Raw genomic sequence first — 23565 nt, 5'->3', positions numbered from 1 at the left:
GAGAACAGGACGTAATATTACGACGGTAACGATTTCTTTACAGGTGAAGTCAGATAACCGGAGATAAATTCTGCTTTTACGAACAAAATATCCAAACAACATAATACGACGGTAATCAGTGGAATTGGACAACTGGACGGACAAATTCTGTTTTTCCAACTAAAATGTTCAATTCTTTTTAACGAATTCTGAGTATCAAAATAGTAAAACAAATTTATTTAATTCCAAGACAGTTGATGTTTTACCTGAAAGATATAAGAAAAATGAGTTCTTACAAAGTATGTTATTTATTAGAATTCGTACGACGAAATATTCCCAGCACGATGGATACCTGGTACACTAAACAGCAATGAAGAAGTGACAAACGTTGGCGAGGAAATTTTTCCAAATCGATGGGTAGAACGTGAGCACGCAGTTCCTTGGTGGCTCGGTCTTGCTCTTAATAAGCTCAGAGTCTGTCTTGCTGGGAACACTGAAAAATACCATGTATCGAGATGCGCCGACAATTTCGCCAGATACGGTGCAACGAATTTTCACCGTATATTCTACAAATAAACTGAGAGACGATAAGACATGCACTGGTTCGCACATTACAACATCGTATCGATATACTGGCATACATAGTGGCTATTTCGAGCATGTTTTGTAATAAAAATAATCAGATGTACAAGTACTCGTAAAGTTTTAAGAACGGTGTAACAACATTTTTATGAATTTCTTTTTGTAACTAAATAGTGGTTATATGGGACTAGGTATTTTTGGGATGTAAATAGCTAGTCTCGAAGTACGAACGTAATTTTCTTCTGCTTGAATTTTTCTTATTGTTTGTCGTCGACGATTCTTCTGATCATCTTCGACAATGTAACCATTTAGCAATATAAATTTACCAAAAATTTTACATTGAATTATTGTAGGTAAATTGAGGTATATTTAATTAGTTAGAGTTAAATTAGACACTTAATTTAAGCATTTAAAATAACAAACTAAATTAAGCATTGAATTTATTATTATCAGCCCCATATCGTCAAGTTGATATTTTAATTCCCTCGTACACGTTCTTGGTATTTAATCTCTTCATACTGTTCGCGATTATACAGCCACGCTTTTCAAATTTGCCAATCAATCTTCTTAATACACGAGAAATATGCTTGTTTAAGATGACAGGGATTCTTCATACCGTTAAATACGCGTCAGCGTATTTCATTTCAGCAAAGAAGGAAGCAGTTAGAATTGCAAAAACCACGTGCTTCGACGATAACGCAAATTATCGCAGAAGATACAACTTGGCAATAGTTACGACATTGTAATCAATTTCAGCTTTTACGCTTTCAGTAAAAGTGTCATTGATAATATTTGGAGTAACTTAGCATGAAAAAGCATTTTCATGAAACGGCGACAACGCTAAAAGAGACGTAGATATTGTTTTAAAGTTCGTTCATTGAACTCTGTCTTCGTTCGGTTCTTGTTCCTTTGGTACCTCTGCGGCATTTACATTTCACAGCTGTCGCACAGTTTCGTTCTTCTCGAGGCAGACCAGATACCGAACTCGTTAAAACTTGCACAGCGTCGGATTTAAATTAGCGGTGAGAAACCAGGAAAATATCTCAAATGTTTCGCAAAGACCGATTCAAAGAATGAATAATTTACGGACAAAGTCAAACCTCCAGCAAACTTTCGATCTTCTGGCAATATCGTAAATTAATAATTGTTATCTTGATGAAATATTTCGCGAACTTTTCAAGTACGCAGCCTAATTTATATTTATCTTGATGAAGTATTACGAATTTTCAAAGTATACATCCTGTGGCGAATAATCACTCGACGTACGTTTTAATTAGCGAGTTATATCGTTTACCAACTTTTCGCTTCGACTCTTCTTATTTTCATCATAATTGAAATAATTAACGTCAGATTTCAATCTTTTTTGCTCGCGCCGAATTGGACTGGCTTCTGCTGAACTGTTCGTCACAACTTTCCATGTAAATTTACGTTAATTCGTTTTGAGATATCGACGTTTTCTCAGAAGTATTTTGAAATTTAAAGAGGCGCTTCAAATTCACTTCGTCTCGCAATCGTCAAAAATCGCCAGAAATCTCTCAAGCAAAAAACAAGTTGTGTTAATACGCCAAGTGGCCTTGCGTCACATCCGATGTACTGTATTTGCTACACTGTGTTGTACACACGGATGCAACAAATATTAAATAAACTTTATTTAAGATGTAAATATATTATTGAAGCTTCGTTAAAAATTACGGTAGAGTCGATATTTGAAGAGTTCCTTATGAATATACATTTTGCTCGCTTTTCCACAGTGACAAGCTTTATTTTTCACGTAACAAACATGGGCAGTAAACGTCTAATTTGAAATATTTTCTCCATAGATAATCTTGTCTTGCGATTGTCAAAACATAATTATAAAGTCCTCGTCTCATTTTTTTAGATTAAACGTCTCCGCCAAAATTGAACATCTTCTTATTTTTGAGAAATGATTAACGTACAATTCGGTTTTATGGGAAAATAATCTTTTTCCAATTATTTTTTCCGAACGACTACGATGTCACCGTTATTTTTTCGTTATGCTTCATCTTATTTTAGACAATTCGAAGTAAAAATGCACATGGATCGAACAGATAAGCGATGTTAATGGGTCTGGCCAAAAAGAATTGGTAAATAGAAGTGGTAAATACATTTGGTTATAAACTCAGTCATTTAATTTACATGATCTTACGTGTAGAATATATCAGTAGATAACGTTTAAGTTCTTCGACAGTTTTCCAGGAGATTGCCCACGAATCCGAGTAATATGGTAATTTGTGGCAACAGAAGGCAATTTATGCTAAGACATTTAGAAACTTGCACTTAAGCAGCAGCAGCTGAACAATTTCTGCGAAAACGGCTGGTGCGTTCGCAGACAAAATCATATCGGCGTATACATGTGTATTTCTGTAGTCCGTATGAAACGTTTTCCTTGCTTTTTGACATATCCACATCATTCTATGTATTCTATATAGCTTAATAATTCATTTTCATCCACATCAATGTGTAATTTTATCTCTGAATGAAAAAATTCTTAAATAATGTGGAACATAATGGAGCGAGAAAGAAAAATAAGAAAATTAGTATTTAGATCTAAATATACTCTAACGATACTTAATACAATGAATTAAGAAGTCATTTTTTTACGTTTGTTACAGAACTTGAAGAATCAGATCATGACGACGAATCTGTGGGTCGAACAGGTGAGTGATATTAATTCATCTCCTTAGAAAGAATGACGACAGCTAGATTAAACACTGTCGGCTTAATCTGTCCTTAGAAAGATTATTCGTCGTGATATAACTCATCTGCGCAGCGATTTAATTACTAAAATTAATTACCGCTATATGTTCGTGACTCGTTTTCACAGTTTTAAACGCTTTGAATATATGGGACAGTTCAGAAAAGTATTCGAATATTTGACGCAGGAAATTTTTATGAATGTATTACGTATGCTATATGAAAGTTCTTGAAATTTTATTAACACTACGATGAGACACGATTATCGTCGTTATATTGATCAAATTTTACCAATGAAAATATACATAGATATAAATTACAAGTTACAATACATTTATCGCAAACATACATCCAACGAAGAATGAATACACGATTCTAATAGTCGTCTTGAACATGCAATTAGTGCTGAAAAGTGATCTCATTAAATATTCTGATATATAGTAAACAATTGATCGTGCAAATATTTTCCTGATCCTCTCGAGATGTATGTTTCCAATAAATATCTTGTAATTTCTATATGTATACTTCCAGATTCGTTTCAAATTTTACTACTATAATCGTGATAGTGCTATCTTGTCACAGTTAATGAAGTTTCAAAATGACATATTTATGCTTCTTCGGGTTTCAGTCGTTTCTTTATTAGTACGTTATACTTTGTTCCGAAGTTTCGTGATTTTCCGGACAGATCTGGAAAAAAGAAGATACAAAAATTTAAAGAAAATTGAAACGTTGTAAAGATCGATATTATAGTCAATATTTAAGATTCTTATTATTGCATCGACAATGTACAGGATGTAAGAGAACGTATGGTGCACACTTCGGAAGCTGATTGTACTCGTAAAAACAATAAAAATAGGCTCGTATGAACATATGTTCTATCTATGTTCGACCATGAGATAAAACGAATTTTCTGCTCCGTTTTTGTGTTATCTGATTAATTGCTAATTATTGCCAATATTTAAGGTTCTCAACATCGTGTAGACAATATACAGGTTGCAACAAAACCTGTTAAAACAATAAAAATAAGCTCAGGTAAATATATGTTCTATCTATGTTTGTTCATGAAAGACAACGAATTTTCTGCTTCGTTTTTATGTTGTCTGATTAATTGCTAATTATTGCCAATATTTAAGGTTCTCAACGTCGTGTAGACAATATACAGGTTGCAACAAAACCTGTTAAAGCAATAAAAATAAGCTCAGGTAAATATATGTTCTATCTATGTTTGTTCATGAAAGACAACGAATTTTCTGCTTCGTTTTTATGTTGTCTGATTAATTGCTAATTATTGCCAATATTTAAGGTTCTCAACGTCGTGTAGACAATATACAGGTTGCAACAAAACCTGTTAAAGCAATAAAAATAAGCTCAGGTAAATATATGTTCTATCTATGTTTGTTCATGAAAGACAACGAATTTTCTGCTTCGTTTTTATGTTGTCTGATTAATTGCTAATTATTGCCAATATTTAAGGTTCTCAACGTCGTGTAGACAATATACAGGTTGCAACAAAACCTGTTAAAGCAATAAAAATAAGCTCAGGTAAATATATGTTCTATCTATGTTTGTTCATGAAAGACAACGAATTTTCTGCTTCGTTTTTATGTTGTCTGATTAATTGCTAATTATTGTCAATATTTAAGGTTCTCAACGTCTCAATATACTCGTGTGTGTTCTATCTATGTTTGTTCATGAAAGACAACGAATTTTCTGCTTCGTTTTTATGTTGTCTGATTAATTGCTAATTATTGTCAATATTTAAGGTTCTCAAAGTCGTATCGACAATATACAGGGTGTAACAGAACCTGTTAAAACAATAAAAATAAGCTCATATCAATATATGTTCTATCTATCTCTTTGTTCATGAAAGACAACGAATTTTCTGCTTCGTTTTTATGTTGTCTGATTAATTGCTAATTATTGTCAATATTTAAGGTTCTCAATGTCATATCGACAATATACAGGTTGCAACAGAACCTGTTAAAACAATAAAAATAAGCTCATATAAATATATGTTCTATCTATCTCTTTGTTCATGAAAGACAACGAATTTTCTGCATCGTTTTTATGTTGTCTGATTAATTGCTAATTATTGTCAATATTTAAGGTTCTCAATGTCATATCGACAATATACAGGTTGCAACAGAACCTGTTAAAACAATAAAAATAAGCTCAGGTAAATATGTGTTCTATCTATGTTTGTTCATGAAAGACAATGAATTTTCTGCATCGTTTTTATGTTGTCTGATTACTATCACAGAAGATGCTCAAAAAGACGATCCTGTATTTCAAATCAAACCAGTAAACGTCTTGTCATGGTTCCGGTTACACTCTGAACGCTTGCTGGCGTTTCCCGAATTTGTCGGAAAGCTTGTCCTGTTCTAAAACTTAGTATTTCGACTTAGTATATTCACTGGGTTTGTTCTGCTTACAAAATTCGTTATATCTCACGAACGAAGACACATAGGTAGATACATTTATATCAACTTTTTTCATCCTTTCTACATGTACAATCAGATTCCGAAGTGAGTCTCACGTGTTCTGTTACATCCTGTATATCGATCGTCTAAAATCTAGAGACTCATAACATCGAGAAGTTTAAATATTAACAACAATATCGATGCTCTGAACGCCTCTTAACAAAAATACGGCTGCAACGCGAAGAACCGTAGAAATACGTAAAATTTCAAAATATTGCAAAATCCTTCGTATAATACGCATAATGCATCCGCAATAAGTTTGCACGTGCATCCAAACAGTTTCGCCAGTCACTGTATCATGTCTCGATGGTAAACGAATCTGAGCAACGCGGTAACGTCGTAAATGAACGATTACTTAAAATTGGAAATTGTGGGAGAAGTTTGAAGGAAAACAGGCGGACCAGCCGAATAGGCTGAAGGCGGCGCGGCGTAACTCGTGCGTGGGAAGTAACACACGCTTAGGTATTTCGAGTCATCGTCAGCACAGTAACTGCAAATTGCTTCGCCAAGTAATATGTACTCGTGCAAGTACACAGCGTTGCGCGCCGTTCCTTTTGCTAGAAAGAATCAAGCTGAGGAGGGACGAGAGGCAAGACAGTAAGGTGCAGCAGCAAATGTAATTGAAGAATAATTAAGCGAGACCAATTAACATCCTTATCCTCGTTCCGCGAGCAACTTGAAAAACGTCTTCAAAGATAAATCCCGCTAAATACGTTAGACGTATACATGCAATTTACGGCCGTAAATCTACGAACGTGGCTCTTTCTTAACAGTGAATTTACTTTCTTGGTCAAGGATTTATGTATCCTTTAATTGATGTTGCTGCGAATAATTACCGAGATAAATAGTTCAGTGTGTGTTTTATTGCTGTTTCTCTTGGATCAGGAGATTGGACAGGAAGATGGCAGGAGAAACATGAGAGTACATGTACATACAGTTGCTGAAATTTCCATGAGGCTACTGTATGTTTTACAGTAAAATCTTATAAATATCCCATTTTAATGACAAGTCTGTGTATGATACCATTTTGGAAGAAGTAGAAAAGAAACGTATATGTAGAAATGGTTTTAATAACATTCACAGAAAGAATTGCAGATGATAATTTTATTTATCAACACGATAACGCTCCGATTTACACGTCAAAACGTACAAAACGATGGCTACATCAAAAGGAATGTCAAGGATTTAACATGACCAGCTTGTTCCCCAGATTAGAATTCCATAGAAAATCTTTGGGGGCTAATTGCAAGAAAATTTCATGCATTGCAGGCAATATAATTCCATTGGAGAATTATCCAAACGTGGGCGTCTATCGATAGAAAAACATTACAAAATTTGTATAAACTATCGATATGGAAACAGCGAGCAAGTTACTGTCAATTTGCATTTTATTTATTTAAAGAGCGCGTTGGTTTTATAGAAATTTTGCATTTTGTCTTCTGTTAAATTATATTTTTACGTTAATTATATCATTTTATATTAATTTAATTAATTATATCTTTTATATCTTTTGAAAGAAATGCTACTTCCGTTGTCACAACCGAAGCACGTGTTTTTTTTTCTAATTTTCCCAAAATGCTATCATACACAAACTTATCGTTAGAATAAAATGATTGTAAGATTTTACCAAAGAACACAGTGGCCATATGGAAATTTGGACCGCTGTAATGAAAATAAAGTTGTTCGAGAATTTTTTACAAATTTTCTGAGTGTCCCATATTCGATACTACATATTTTTCTACTTCGTTGCATTTCATTTTTTTTTTTTTTTTTACACTTTTTATCGCGACTTCAAGATAACGTTTTAATTTTTGTATAAATTTAAACTAGCGCTATTTTAACATAACGTTTATTTTAACACACAACTATCGATTTTGTCTTGTTCTAGCGCTGGTTTCATTGGAAACGAGCATGTTTCTTTTTATTGGGAAGTTTTTAAAATCTGGCGTTCGATATCAAATGCTGTTATCCGATATCCGTGTCGATTTTCTGACTTCGCTGTCATTTTGTGGCGAGCAAATACCGTTCAAATACGTGCAATAAAAATTTGTATGCATTTATAGGAAATTTGAAAGTACAGAATTGCACGAAATGCACATATTGTTCAAAGTATAGTGCTTCCTACAACACTTGCTTGGTAAAACAATTTTCCACCAAGGTCCCACTGTTTTAATTATATTCTCAAAAATATGAATTTGCATAAAAATTCGCAGTCTACTAGCACGATACTTATATCCATGGTTGGTGTGTGTGATCATTCTGTTTGCACGCGTGTGCTAATTAACAAACTACTCGAAGGACCAGTCTCGTGATGAGATGCAAGGAAATAGATTGAGAAACTTATCGTAGAATCCTTTCCCTTTGACTTCTTATTTCTTCCTACTTTAACGAGAACTTTTGCTCTTCGTTGGCTTATTAATTAAACTGTTTATCTGTTGAATTAATTAACTTCACAAACCAAGAAGCAAGGAAAATTGATGTAATTATAAAAGATGAACTTGACACTGAGATCTAAAAAATTTCAAAAATTAGAGTTGACCACTTTGGCCTGTGAACGATACAATTGTCAATTACACGTTGATTCATCAATTTTTATAAATCAATCAACACTCCACCAATAATATACATATACTTTTACTTATTTACTCCTCTTTATTGTTTATACATCGAAACAGTTTTCATGTTATGGAAGATGTCCATGAAAGATCGTCCACGAAATTTTGAACATTTCTTTATTCAAGTCCTTTTTACGCTATTTAAAATACATAGTTCCGTTTAATTGCTTAATTAATAGGTCTCGTAGGAGTAAGTTAAAGATCTCGAAACTACGAGATTTATGGCATCAATCGGTTTATTAATACGTACGTTTGTGGGCTGAAAAATTTCTCGAGAAAGTTAAATTACGCCTCTGCGTCCGAGAAGAATTACCGCCTGTATCAGTCTCATAACTAATCAACACTGAAACTACCGATAGTTAACACGAAGTTATATCTACCAAAACCAATCAATATGGCTGGTCTTTAAAAAATACGTAATAATAGAATATTTTTATATTTATTGATTTATTATTTTCCCATAGAAGAAATTCCGTGTTATGTAGTAGATTTTTGATATTATTAATCCATCTGGGATCCCTAAACGAGGGTTGACACATTTATAAAATTGTAGAACCAGTCATTTTGATTGGTGTGGTATTTCTAGTGTTAGCATCTAGCGATCTAGCGATCGATCCGGAATTTTCCTGATAACTGATATCGTCATATCGAATGATACGCGGTAAAAATTTTAATAACGTGTGGCAAGTTGTGCAAAACGAGGAAACTGGTTAATTGGGGTTCGATAAACAGATTGCAGGATCCTTTTACACTTTGACAAGTACCGGTCATTTTGACTGGTATTGGTATAAGTAACCTTGATACAAAATTATTTTCAGTTTGAATACATAAAAGACAAAATAAAATTCATTATATTATTCTTTTAGTTATCGTTGCGAAAGTCATTACATCATTGTGGAAAGAAAGTATAACATGAAGTAGGAATTGTATAATAAAATTGTAAAACCAATCAATTTGACTGGTGCGGCAGTTCTAGTATTAAGGAGTGTTGTGAGCAAAGATTAAAACAGGCTAGGAAAACAGATAAATACTGTAGTATCATGGACGAGGGGCCTGGAGATGTCGTGCAAATTATAAACAAGCGGCTGCTGAGCATGTGCGTGGTGGGGCTAAGACAAAAGGTATGAGGCTAAGACAAAAGGCAAGGAGTTGCTATGGGACATAAACGAATTAACGACAGTGTGAGTTGAGAAGCCAGAGAGTGCAGATTGCGTTGTCAAGATAGTGTTGTTAGCGTTGTTGAGAGAGAGTTGAATCTGTGGTGACGAGAGTTGTTAATTAAATACCTAGTTGTCTTAATTGCAATGCGTTGTTGTGATTAGTTCATGTTAAATAACCATCGTTTTCTGTTTAATTAACATCTGTTTAATCCATTTATTATTAATAAACTAATTATAATAATTTACGATACTACAATACTGAGCTCAAGGTTCATTTTCCTTCCAGTTGCTTTTCATCTCGCATGCCAAGAATAAAGTTTATGAAGCAAATTCTATAGCGAGAAGAGTCTTCCTTTCTAAACTAAAAGTTTTTAGTTTCATCATCGGCCAGTAATACTTTCGTTTCTAGTAAAATATAGTGAAAGTTACGTTTTTAATAGAAATTGCGAGGAAAGTTACTGCACCATCTATTCTGAAAATTCGTTTTACGATCGAAATTAACATTTTTAGAAGAGACAACATTAATCTTTCATTATTTGTAAAAGATAGAGATCATCGATAATATATTTCTATCGGCAAATGAGCTTTCTTCTTTCCTATTCACCACGTTGATAAACTGTTTCAGAGTTTCTGCATCGGAGAACCGACCCTTTGCGCTCATTACCGATGCGAACTCTGTTTTCTCCACGTTGCCTTGCTCCTTCTCTTCTGCTTTCATATTATTCTTCCACTTTCTCTTCTCCTTATTTTGTCCTTTATCTTGTATGCCTTTCTACTATTCATTCTCTCTACAAATCGTACCTCATTTATTTTCACATCTTGCTTTTCTATTTCTTAATTTATTTTACACACTCTTTTATACAGAGTGTTTCGCCTAGTTTCATGTCTGCTACAATGTCTGCTACAATTACAGTCTTATAAAAATGTTCCTCGCTTTCCCTTTCTTAATCTATTTCGTACACTCTTCTATACTGGAATTTTTATTTCGCTTAGTTTCGTCATGCAAAATGTCTGTTATCATTAGAGTCTCATACGAATTTTCGTAGATGAAATTTCGAAAATAGAATGGTTTTAGAGCACGTAGTGGCAATAGTTCTATACTACTTGAAAGGATTAATAAGATGGAAAAATCAAGATTATTTTCTTAAATGGAATGGCAATATTTTATTTATTGTAGGTCGTAACCACTTCGAAAACGTATTGCATAACTCACAACGTCATACGTATGAGTCTTTCAACCCTCCAATTCTCGAAATTCAAATTATAATGCAATATTGGAAACATTGTCCATTTTTTTCTATTTATATTTCTGTCGACACAAATTAGATTTCAAGGGTTTATTTTGAAATGTATGTGAGGTATATTATTCTTTTCGTATCTTTATTACAAATTAAGCCTTTTTCACCACATTTCATTACTTTAACGACCAGTAAAACATTTCAACTCTACAATAAAGAAAAGCGATTGAAAAAGGCACGAAATTAAAGATCTTGCTAGTATTAGAAATTAATGCGTTGAAATAGGCAGAATCTATGATATTCTTATTTTAGACTAGAACAAATGAAAGATTGCACTTGTATTACCTACCCCACGCAACTGGAAGGTTCAGATCGTCGAAAACTATGTGAAAAAAATTTACTGACCAGTTTCAAGTAACAATATTATTAGTAAAATAATGTTCTATTTAATCTTCTATTTTAGAGATCGCTCCACTTGTTTATCATGCTAACAATAAGTCATTAACAGAACACGGTATTGTAGTATCGTGGAGAAATGACCTAAGTGCCGTTAGGCCAAAAGGGCCTGGCAGCTTTTATCGGGAGTCGTTACCTGAAGAGTCGAGTGGAATAGTCGTGAGTTGAGAGTCCAGTGGAGTAGTCGTGAGTTGAGAGTCGAGTGGAGTAGTCGTGAGTTGAGAGTCGAGTTGAGATAGTCGTGAGTTGAGAGTCGAGTTGAGATAGTCGTGAGTTGAGAGTCGAGTGGAGTAGTCGTGAGTTGAGAGTCGAGTGGAGTAGTCGTGAGTTGAGAGTCGAGTTGAGATAGTCGTGAGTTGAGAGTCGAGTTGAGATAGTCGTGAGTTGAGAGTCGAGTGGAGTAGTCGTGAGTTGAGAGTCGAGTGGAGTAGTCGTGAGTTGAGAGTCGAGTTGAGATAGTCGTGAGTTGAGAGTCGAGTTGAGATAGTCGTGAGTTGAGAGTCGAGTGGAGTAGTCGTGAGTTGAGAGTCGAGTGAGTCGTGAGTTGAGAGTCGAGTTGTGAGGAGTCAAATCGTGAGTGAGTTGAGTAGTCGTGAGTTGAGAGTCGAGTTGAGATAGTCGTGAGTTGAGAGTCGAGTTGAGATAGTCGTGAGTTGAGAGTCGAGTGGAGTAGTCGTGAGTTGAGAGTCGAGTTGAGATAGTCGTGAGTGGAGAGTCGAGTTGAGATAGTCGTGAGTGAAGAGTCGAGTTGTGAGGAGTCAAATCGTGAGTTGCGAATCGAGTGGTGAGGAGTCGAGTGGTGAGGAGTCGAGAGTTGAGTTGCCGAGTTGTTATAAGTTGTAAACTATTAGTTGTGAGTTGTGAATTAACTATTTAATTATCTTAGTTGTAACACATTACTGTATTTAGTTCACGTTACATATATATCTATAAAATACACATGTCTGACCAGGGGATGTAATAAATGCAATAAACAATAAATAAAAAAAATCGTTAATTTTATTCAATGTACAATAGGATTGTACTGTGGATAAAGGCATGCCAGAAACTATTTATCTGCAAAAGAAAAACATGGCCAGGAAGCAGTGCAAGAACAGAACATTTGAATTACGAGAGGAAACTTCAGCATTCTTATGAATTTCGAAATCTTTGCAAGCAATTAAGAGAAATGGAAAGTTTCAAGAAATTGTGTCAGAAACACTTTCACAGAAACCGACAATCGGTGATATAAGTGAAACTGTTGCCTCAGCAATAGTTGCACACGATTCTCAGATTAGTTTCAGAACAATTTCACGTGATCCAGTAATATCTGTGCCAATGCGATCCGAATCTTACATCGATGTAAAGTTTCGCTATGCTATTTGCCATAGGAAATTGCACGAAAATAGTCTTATCTGTCGCATGATACTCCATCTATGTGTCGTAGATCCGTTTCGACGTAATAATTCGTCTCGTTTTATTGAAATTACAATTCATCTGATTTACTGATAAAGCCGTTTCCACGAGGGGTGATTCGTAGAGGGCTCGTACAGTTTCCACAAGTTGTGAAAAAGCAGATTATCAGAGCAGAATTATGGCAACGTTAGTGGATATAAATCGGCTACTATCTTCTATAACAATGCAACGATATCTCAACGATATTCAAAATGTATTTTAATCAACGGCGTGCTATTTGATCATTTCTGTTGATTTTTTTACTACAATTAAAATGTTGAAAAAAAGATGTTGATAAGGAAGAGATATTTTCACAAGAGTAGAAGATTAAACAGAATGTTAATTCATATCGGACTCCGAAAGCTCTTACTGCTGTAAGTCATTGAGTTCGTTTCACGAGTTACTTTAATGTAGCTACTACTTTATTTAAACGAGTTAAATGTAGCGTTTAATTTAAAAAGACGAGACAAGTTGACTTTTATGTCTTATTAATCCTTGCCAGTAAGATAAAGATAGTTTCGTAAGAAACCTTTTTATAGAATTGCGCAAGTTGTATAGTTTTTGTAAGAAACTTTCCTATAAAATGTTAATGGTAGCAGACATAACGATGGATGAAACGTTGTAACTTTTGAACTAATTAATTATTAATTATCGTACAATCGCACAGTAAAAATGATTACACAGTTTATATACACAATATGTCCTTTTTCACTGGAAACGTTCAAATGTCTGAAAAAATTTGTATGATATCAACGAGGACATACTATTTCCCGGACAGTTCATGGTGCGAAAGACACAAGTTTGTAGCGTTTTGAAAACGTTTGACTGTCAGTTGCAAGAATATGTAATAAGAAATAACGGTATAAAAAATAAAAATTCTGATGTCACCCTTGCAGGACGTTTCAAGGTCGTCACAAGGTAAACCATGCAAAGCAAAGCTATGCGAAATAGAATATTCCCCGCGATACCGTACAACTTTTGTCTCAGACATTTCTTCGTATCATTCGTACTTCTTCAAATATTTAAACGTTTCCGGTTAAATAGAACATACCTATATACAGGGTGCTTCCTTTCTACCTCGTCAAATGGCCAGCAAATTGTACGTTTGAACGTAAGGAAAGATGTTATATAAATAATGGATCGTGAATGCTCCATTACAAAGTTACAACAAAATGCCATAATTTTTAATGAATGCACTCTCGTTCCATGGATTTTTCATGTTTACAAAAAATGTCGTCCGTTCTTACAAACAGAAAGTCAACGTCGTTGATACATTCAGTCTATTGCCATTCTTTCACTTCACCGAATGCAGTATCAATCATCTGTATCAATTCCCCAAACGAATTAATTTCTGCCCGACGCATTTCAATCTTTTTCACAAATAGAAATCGCTGCATTAAATCGGTCGAAAATTCAAAAGATAGAAATTAGTCGATAAATTTATCGCGATATCTTTTCTACAGCTTCGTAAGTGAGCATTAATCGTAAGAATATGTTGATACCGTTTGACCGTATACAACTGAAACACCCTGTATGTGTACTATTTGTTTTGTCCCCGTTGAAATTTTAATATTTTTCCATTTACTAGGCGTCGGTTTTTTCTTTCCCTCGTTTCTTTGCGATTCCATACTTTCTCTGGCTGTCTGTCATCGTCCCCTGTGTCTGAAGGCGGTGCAAATTTAATCGTTGCCGCGTTCTCGTTTGTACTGCACAAATTCTGCCAACAACGTTTTCCATGACGTTTCTCCCTTCTCTGGGTAATTTTTCACGGTGACAGCTCGGTTCGTCACTGCTTGACGATTCATAACCGTATTGTACCATATGGCGAACACTTGTTTGGTCGGCCGTGACGTTCGATAAAGACGGGATTTGAAATCGAGAACAGGAGCAACGGAGAAACAGAGAGAGTGTGTGGCAGCGACGTTTCAGATCGTTACACTGACAAGAGTCACATCCGTTTCTCTGTGTACTTATGCGTGTACGTGCGCTGCCAGGTATTCTGCACGCGTCTCCCAGCGACACGCCATCCTTCAACGTCGAAACCACCCTCTTTAGCTTCCGACTAACCCTCCGAACCGACCGTTTGCGACAACCTACCAGCTACTGCGTACAACCGGTTTGCCTTCGGCTAGCGCTCGCTTGCGACGACTATACACGTGTAACTGAGGGTAATGACGAGACTTGTCCGTGTTGTATCGTTTCGAACCGGGCTGTTGGTTTCGCGAAACTCGTTGTCCTTTCGTTGCCGACGACTTTGTTCCGGACCAAATGCTCCTGTACAATTGAAAAATCGCCGTTGCACGTGAGCACTGAGAGACAGCAGTGGCGTCGACCAATGAGGTATACCGGTCTTTGTACCATTTTCTAGCATCTGGTTTTTGTAAAACCGATGAATTATCGCTTGGAAGCTAATGTAGAGGAAAATAGCTGGTCGGAACGAGGTTCTTTGAAAAGTAGCCTGAGGATTTTCATGCAGATTTGTGTCTTCTTAGACACGGGTAAAGGAAAGCAGCTGGAGCAGAGCTTTGCATATTTTTACATGTTAGGTTTTTGCATAACGTGCGTTGTTGCAACTTTGTATTTCCTACAAATAGGAAATATATTGTATAAGCGTATTTTGACTAGAAAGTTTTTGTTATTGAATGAAAGTTTTAGATCTGATAGTTTCCATGAATCAGTTAAAAGTTACGCAAAAGGAACATGTAAATTATTTTCATCGCCATTGGAGATAATTGAAGAAGTAATCAGGAAATGTTGATTTGAAAATGTAAATTTGCTAATAATAAAAACAAGTTCTTTCTAAACTTTTGCAAAATATTCCAATATCATTTGCATTTTGTGGACCATCGATGCTTGTTTTTATAATGTAAAATTATAGTCAGCATTAAGACAACCACAACATAATGTTTTTGAAGTAATCCTAAATGGCAGAACATGAATGCTTAGGTACAGATATAGATTCGTGTGTTATGTTCTTGTATTTTGAATAAATATACAAGTGGCAAAAGAAGATGTTATGTAAGAATACGGTTTTTAGGAAATGAAAATGTGAAAGCTTTTTATTTCTTATATACATACGTATGTATGTGCAAGTAATAGCAGACGAACGACATACATAGCTAATTCTTGTGTTGTGAAATTGCTCGGCTGATGTGTAAAGTTAAATTTAAGAAATTTTAAAAAGCAATTTTTAATTAGGAATAGATTCAATTAAAACACAACTTTTAATTTAATTCTAAGATATCGATTTTTAATTGAAAATAAATTCAATTGAGACTTGTACTTTTGAATTTTGTAGAAGTTTAACCTTCTTTTTCGTGTGTATGTATAACGTGAGAGTGTCTAATATGCGTACTTAGTATATGCAACGTACATGTTGATATTACACATTCACACAGACTAAACATGCCAAACACATACACACACGCAATTTAAATGCAACAGTGCAACCCCTCTGTAATTATTTTACCAGAAATTATTCTAATGCTGGCGGCACGCTTTTTATTTTAAAAGTGCGATAGAACGACTGTAAAAAAGGAATTTTTAAGGTAACGTTGTAATAGAGAGACGCCAATTTTTGAATCCATCATGATTTTAATTTAACAAATTTGTTCAACCCCGTAGAACCAGTTAATTCTTTGAGCTCCATTTTTTTATTGTAAAAGTACGTTGCGGAAAAAAAGACCTCTGCGAGTCAAACTAAAGGCTTTTCCTACCAAAATGACTGCACGATTATTTTTCACAAAGTTATGACGTTGCCTAATGGTTCAAAGAGCGACAATTTTTTGACGAAAATTTAACGCTTGTCCAATTTACCACACAATACATAACAAACGCAACATTCTTAGAAATGATCGACGTTTGTACTTTTATCTAAAGTATACAGTTTAGAAAAAAGGGAAACACCTTTCATACTGTCTCTCTGAAAGCATGTCTACATAAAGAAGCCTGGATTTATTTATATTACACAAATATATAGCTATTTGATTACTAAATACTTTTTCAAAAAATCAAATGAATTTCTCCGGTAATTACTTGACAATAGCAACGAAGTATTAGCATTAAAAATATATAAGAACTCACAACTTTAATACTAGAACTACCGATAGTTAACACGAAGTTATTTCTACCAAAACTAATCAAAATGACTGATCTTTAAAAAATACGTAATGATAGAATATTTTTATATTTATTGATTTATTACTTTTTACAGGAAGAATTCAAAGTTATGTAGTACATTTTTGGTATTATTAATCCATCTGGGATCCCTAAACGAGGGTTGACACATTTATAAAATTGTAGAACCAGTCATTTTGATTGGTGTAGTATTTCTAGTGTTAGCATCTAGTGATCTAGCGATCGATCCGGAATTTTCCTGATAACTGATATCGTCATATCGAATGATACGCGGTAAAAATTTTAATAACGTGTGGCAAGTTGTACAAAACGAGGAAACTGGTTAATTGGGGTTCGATAAACAAATTGCAGGATCCTTTTACACTTTGACAAGTACCAGTCATTTTGACTGCTATTGGTATAATTAGCCGCGATACAAAATTATTTTCAGTTTGAATACATAAAAGACAAAATAGAATTCATTATATTATTTTTTTAGTTATCGTTGCGAAAGTCATTACATCATTGCGGAAAAAAATATAACATGAAGTAGTAGGAATTTTAAAATAAAATTGTAAAACCAGTCAATTTGACTGGTAGTTCTAGTGTTAATTTTATTAATAGCTTTTAGATATCATACATCGTAACAAGAACAAAATTAAAGTAATATTAGCTATCCTTAATTTGTACGATGAAGTACTGGAACATTTTCTTATGGTATTTCTAATCTACCGACAAAACTTTCCCGCAGCATTACACATTTGTACGGCTGGATTAACGTGTACAAGGTTTGGGAGCAGAATAGCGAAGTACCGGAGCTTTCGATGTATAATGCAGGTTAAATTGGTAGATAGGTTAAAGACCTTGGTTCTTCAAAATGTTCATCGATCCGAGCAGAATAACTTAAGTTCCAAAGTGATGAAAGCACTCTTGTATTCGATGGTGAGTATGATTATATTGAATATGTAACACTTTGAACACGAACGATTGATCTAATAGACGGATCCAATTTTCAACTATACAAAGGAGACATACATTGAAAGGTAGAAGATAAAATATTCGCCTGTAAACGATTTTTATGTCATTTCTAAAAGGGACGTTATTTCAACAATTTGATTATTTAAACATCACTCAGTGTTTTTCTAATTTTTGTTTTCTTTAGTTTATTTTAATTTATTTTACATTTTAGTTTATATTAAAGTAAATGTTGCTGCAAAACATCCAAAAAGGAATAAATAAATGACTATGTTTGGTAAAATAAAATAGAAATTAAAAATAGATTTTACCGTAACCATTTTAAGTTCGAACACTAACGAGAAGATTGATATGTTTTTTAGAATTTTCATTTGCAAAGTCAAATTAATGGTCAAATTTATTCCAATTTGGTCAAATGTCAAATTTTTAAGTATGTGAATTGCGATGTTTTTAATGCTATTCTGAGTCTGAAGAGAAATTAAAGGGCTTTAAAGCATTTGAACTTCTAGAACTGAATGAAAAAGTTAATTTTTCGTAAAAGAATATATAAAAATTTATAATGTTAAGAGCGGTAAAATATCCGATCTATATTATGCACAAAATATAGTAACCGATTAAATATTTTTGCTTTTAATAGCGAGTCCTCGAAATTATTACGAATATTTGATCAAAGTTTCAAATGGCAAAGTAATAATGTGCATTGTCTTACGAAAAAAGTTTGTTCGAGTTAACATTATTATACCGTGGACAATGAAACTTTTATTACTCAAGATGGTAATTCAGATGGCCATTTTAAAAGCTTTTCTTTAACTATTTCAATTTCATTTCAATCTGCTGAAAAATCGAGTCTATTTCTAACCATGGAACGGAAGTGGTGACAAATTCACTTCTCATTGCCCGCGCTGAAAGTCGATAAAACGACAATAGGATCCCGCTGTTATCTTGTTTGGTAGAAAATTGACAATTACGCGCTTTTGCCTATTTAATTTGCGCGATTCTTCTTTGCTTCTAGTACGCACGGCGTAGAAATGTCGGTTTTACGGCTTTATCCTATAAAAGGTTAATTAAAATCTTTTAATTAATTTAAAATGTTTAATTAATCTTGGTACACCCTTTGTGATATGATGCTACGGAAATAAAATTTAGAAATAATCCTTTTCTACATACATAGAGTAAATTCAATGTTCTTTGAATACAAAATGGATAAATTTTTTAAGGAATCTTTCATTAACGTCCATTTTCACGCATTTAAGTTTAATTCAGCGAATAATCTTTTACTAACGAGTTTAAGATTTTGGTTAAAACTTAATAAAAAAATAATTTATTCTTTTCTAATAATTCATTTCATAGTAATAATGTCGTAACAACGAAAAATTACATCACGAAGACTTTGTGAACGAGAATATGAAAATTACAATTATACGAATAATTGTTATAAAAATTAGAACCATATCTATTACTACTCTGAGCAAAAAATAAAAATGGGAGCAGGCAAAATTTGCTACAGTATTAATGGACAAAATTTTACTACATTTTCATGTTAAAATTTTTATTTTTTATTCATTTTAGCAAATAACTTGCTGGTCGTTTTATTTTATGTATTTAATCTGATGCATTTATGGAATTTCTCATTATCAATTTTTAAGTATTAAACAGTGTGCAGTAGGAGAAACTAGATATAGTATTCATGTATATTTTATTAAAGTAATTTAATTCACATTCATTATAAATTAAAGCTTGAACAAATTTGTTCTCTTTAGAATATAAGCTAAAAATTTTATTTTTAGTGAATTCGTTAATAACGAGAAGATTTTGTTTTAATTAACATCGTTTCATTTTAGAAACGAGCGAATTCTCGTTAAAATAAAGAGGCCGAAGGACAACAGTTCTTCGTGTTTAGGGGCGTGATTTTCGAGATACATTAAGATCTCGTTATAAAAGCACAAACATTTCATTAAAGCAGTTTGCTGTGTGTTTCTTCGTAAAACTCGCCCTCTCGACAGCCATTCATTGACACCAGACTTAATCTATGTACATCAGACTTGAGCTATGTACACCAAACTTGATCTATCTACACCAGACTTAATCTATAGACACCAAACTTTATCTGTCTACATCAGACTTGGTCTACACCAGACTTAATCTACACCAAAGTTAATCTATGTACATCTGACTTGATCTACGCCAGACCTGATTTAGACTTGGTCTGCACCAACCTTGATCTATGTACACTAGACTTGATTTATCTGCACCGCACTTGATCTATTTACATCCGACTCGATCTACCCAAAACTTGATCTACATCATATTTGACCTACATTAGTCTTGATCTATTTACACTAGACTTGATTTATCTACACAATATTTGATCTATTTACACTAGAGTTGATTTATCTACACAATATTTGATCTATTTACACTAGACTTGATTTATCTACACAATATTTGATCTATTTACACTAGACTTGATTTATCTACACAATACTTGATCTATTTACACTAGACTTGATTTATCTACACAATACTTGATCTATTTACACTAGACTTGATTTATCTACACAATACTTGATCTATTTACACCAGACTCGATCTACCCCAAATTTGATTTACATCATATTTGATCTACATCAGTCTTGATCTATTTACATCAGACTTGATTTATCTACACAATACTTGATCTATTTACATCAGACTCGATCTATCCCAAACTTGATTTACATCATATTTGATCTACATCAGTCTTGATCTATTTACACCAGACTTAATCTACCTCAGATTTAATCCATCTACACTATACTTGATCTTTCTGCACCATACTTGATTTACCCCATACTTAATCTACACTAGACTTGATCTACACTAGACTTGGGCTACAATCAACTTGATTTACCCCATACTTAATCTACACTGGACTTGATCTACTCCAGACTTGATCTACACGTGACTTGATCTACATTACATTTACATTATATTTGATCTTTCTGCACCATACTAAATTTACTGCAGACTTAATCTACGTCTGACTTGATCGTCACCAGGCCATACAAGATTTCATCAATGACGACATCTGACCGAAACTAGCTTTAACCGACGGTAGTACTAACCGATAACAATAATGATCGAAATATTCTCCAGGTTGATAAAGTTAGGGCGCAGGCTGATATAACGCTAAACCAAACTCGTAGTTGGTCGAATTTGCTAGAAACAATTGATTGAACTCTGTGTCGATCGTTCAATCGATCATACTTGCTGTCGGTTAAGAGTCGATTTACATCAAAGCCTCGTCAAAACTACGGTCAATTCACGATCAATCAAAATGTTCAATCAAAATTTTAGCAAGGCATTCACACTAAACGATCAGATACAATGAAACCCCGTTGCAATCTCTTTCATTCTTATTCGTTCACTTTACATCGATCCACAATTTGCCAGATGTGTCACAATGCTTTTTGTGGCTGAAATACAGATCGAATTAAACTCTCGTTCTCCTTGCTCTTTTTCGATTGTTGATTGCGGTTTTGATCACTAGGAAACCGACGCCACGGTTAAGAAATTCTCATTTAATTTGACCGAACCATCTGCTGTGAATGCTTTCATCGGATTACGTGTAAGCGATTTTCACCCTACTTTTCTCACTATACTATGATCGCTACTGTAAACCAAACTTTAACCAATCTTAATCGATAGCGATGATAATCGAGAGGAAACTACATGCATATTCTGTACGCGAACAAAGCAGAGAATGCAGTCTCGTATAATCCTCTAAATCAAAGTTATACTCTGTTCGAGCTTGATGCAACCAATTACTTAAATTCTGTGCAGGGCATTGTTGTCGGTTAATACTTTGATACTGTCGCCGGTTAAAGCTGTTGTCGGTTAAAGTTATAGTCGTCGATCAAGTCTGATATCTGTGAATTGTTCTCGGTAAAAACAGTCGGTGAAATGTACATCAGTGATTTGAATGGAACTGCATACAGGCGTACGAATTAATCTTGCTACGAGTTTTAATTACATTCAGTTCCACCGGCATCTCCAGCACCAGCTGTGAGGACCATCGGAAATCTCTCTGACGTGCTTCTTCAAGTACGTAGATGTATCTGCGGTCGACAGGTGGTGGAATCGATAGCTCGTAGAGGCTTCTGCCGTGGAGATTCACAATCACATATCGATGACGGCGTCCCTTTTAGCGACCAGTCAATACATCGGAAATAAATTGATAACAATAGTAGCACACCGGTGGCCTTTCTATCTATGGACACGTCTCAACTCTCTTTCTACTTTATATCTCTGCTTCCTTTTTCACTAGTATCGGTTACTTGCCTCTTTGTTCATCCGTCCGCCTGCTCACCTTTCTCTTTCTCCGCTCTACTCTCAAACTGCACTCCCTTCCCCCTTTGAACTTGGCCATCGTCCTGAATCTCTCGCTTCGATTCTTGCTTCCTCAACCGTCTTGCCTCTCACACTCTCGTCATTCGCCATTCGATTTTCTCAATCTATATCGAGGAACAATGGGAATTGTGTCGTGTCGAAGTCCCCTGATAACTGTCGCTCTTTTTATTGCTGCGAAAATGGAGACTGCAGTTTAATCTTACTACAGTTCCCCAACTTTTATATCTCAATATCGCTTTTGTTTTAACGAACAAGGGGATTTTTAATGCTTTAGGGAAAATACTGGTATCGAATCGAAGCGAGGAATCGCGCGTGCTCGCGCAGCTTCTTTCATATCGTTTGCAATTCACGAAATTTCTTGTCCATCAAAAGGACAGACCAGAGGGAGGTTAATGTCGCTATAAGTTCGTTGGCATTTTCTAAAACAGGTTTTTCTGCTTTATCATCCTTTACAAATCGATTAAACGACTTATTTATCTTACTAGGTCCGAAACTTTTGAGCCTTTATCAAGAAATTCGGTACATGTGTATTTTCACGTTTTTTTTAGATTTAAGCAATTAATATAATGTAACATAATAATAATAATAATAATAGTAATGTAATTTCAATCATTTGAAACATCTTAAATCCAAACGAGATTGTACTAATTTTTGCTACATCATGATTGCTATATTCCACGTACACGCTAATAAATAATTCTTTTAACAGACACTCATTGTGTTCGTTTCTCTTGTTTCGTCGTCGTTGAATAATACAATTATAAGCAATATTTGTCGTGTAAGTGTTCGCTGCAACTAATGTAATTACAGTTCTATGATAAAAATAGAATTATTACACAATCTAACATTATCGAATAGTATTTATGGGAAAGAGCTCGCGTGATAATTTCTAATTTAGTAATCTTCAAAATTAATAGATTTTAGTAAGCCACGAACAATGTTCTAATTATTTTGTTCTGGAAACCGTTAGTTAGAGCATTGAACTTTGAAATTGGGTAAGAGATATCACGTGCCAACAATCGCTTCATTACCATACATGCCTATTTCTAAACCACAATACGCTTCATTGGGCGCAATACATTGCCATGTTACAAATATCTCGTTCACGTTCATGGCGATAATTTTATAATTATTGGTTTCTGAATCAGCGATTCTACAACGTATGCGATTCATATGACAGCATTGTTAGAAATGGCAAATTGTTGTAATAGAAATTATTATGAATCGAATGGCATCATTCAACAAATACATACACCTACGTAAAACGTATTCGACAGAAAGAAATTATTTATACGAGAAGTTTTCGCCAGAAGTTATATATACCGACGTATGTATATCATCGAGTGTTTTAACAAAGCCTTGCAGCAGTTCCATCTCTGTCCATTTTTCTTCAAAATATATTTTCAGATTGCGGTCGAACGTCACT

General features: G+C 34.3%; 1 protein-coding gene across 2 annotated transcripts in view; it reads left to right on the top strand.

Moving 5' to 3' along the window:
- The first annotated feature begins 3198 nt into the window (after positions 1 to 3198).
- Positions 3199 to 23565, top strand: part of LOC117214933 (acetylcholine receptor subunit alpha-like 1) — a 278214-nt gene continuing 257847 nt past the window's right edge. For both annotated transcript variants that reach the window (XM_033461300.1, XM_033461299.1), the window contains exon 1: positions 3199 to 3239. Coding sequence is in view for 1 of the 2 variants with exons in the window: in XM_033461299.1 (XP_033317190.1) it covers positions 3213 to 3239 (27 nt within the window). In the remaining variant the exon portion in view is untranslated. The remainder of the gene's footprint in view (positions 3240 to 23565) is intronic.

The sequence above is a fragment of the Bombus bifarius genome, unplaced genomic scaffold (genome assembly GCF_011952205.1).
Source record: "Bombus bifarius isolate JDL3187 unplaced genomic scaffold, Bbif_JDL3187 scf7180000009275, whole genome shotgun sequence".
NCBI classification, from domain to species: Eukaryota; Metazoa; Arthropoda; class Insecta; order Hymenoptera; family Apidae; genus Bombus; species Bombus bifarius.
The sequence above is the reverse complement of the archived record's forward strand: the minus strand, read 5'-3'. Positions and strand labels throughout refer to the sequence as shown.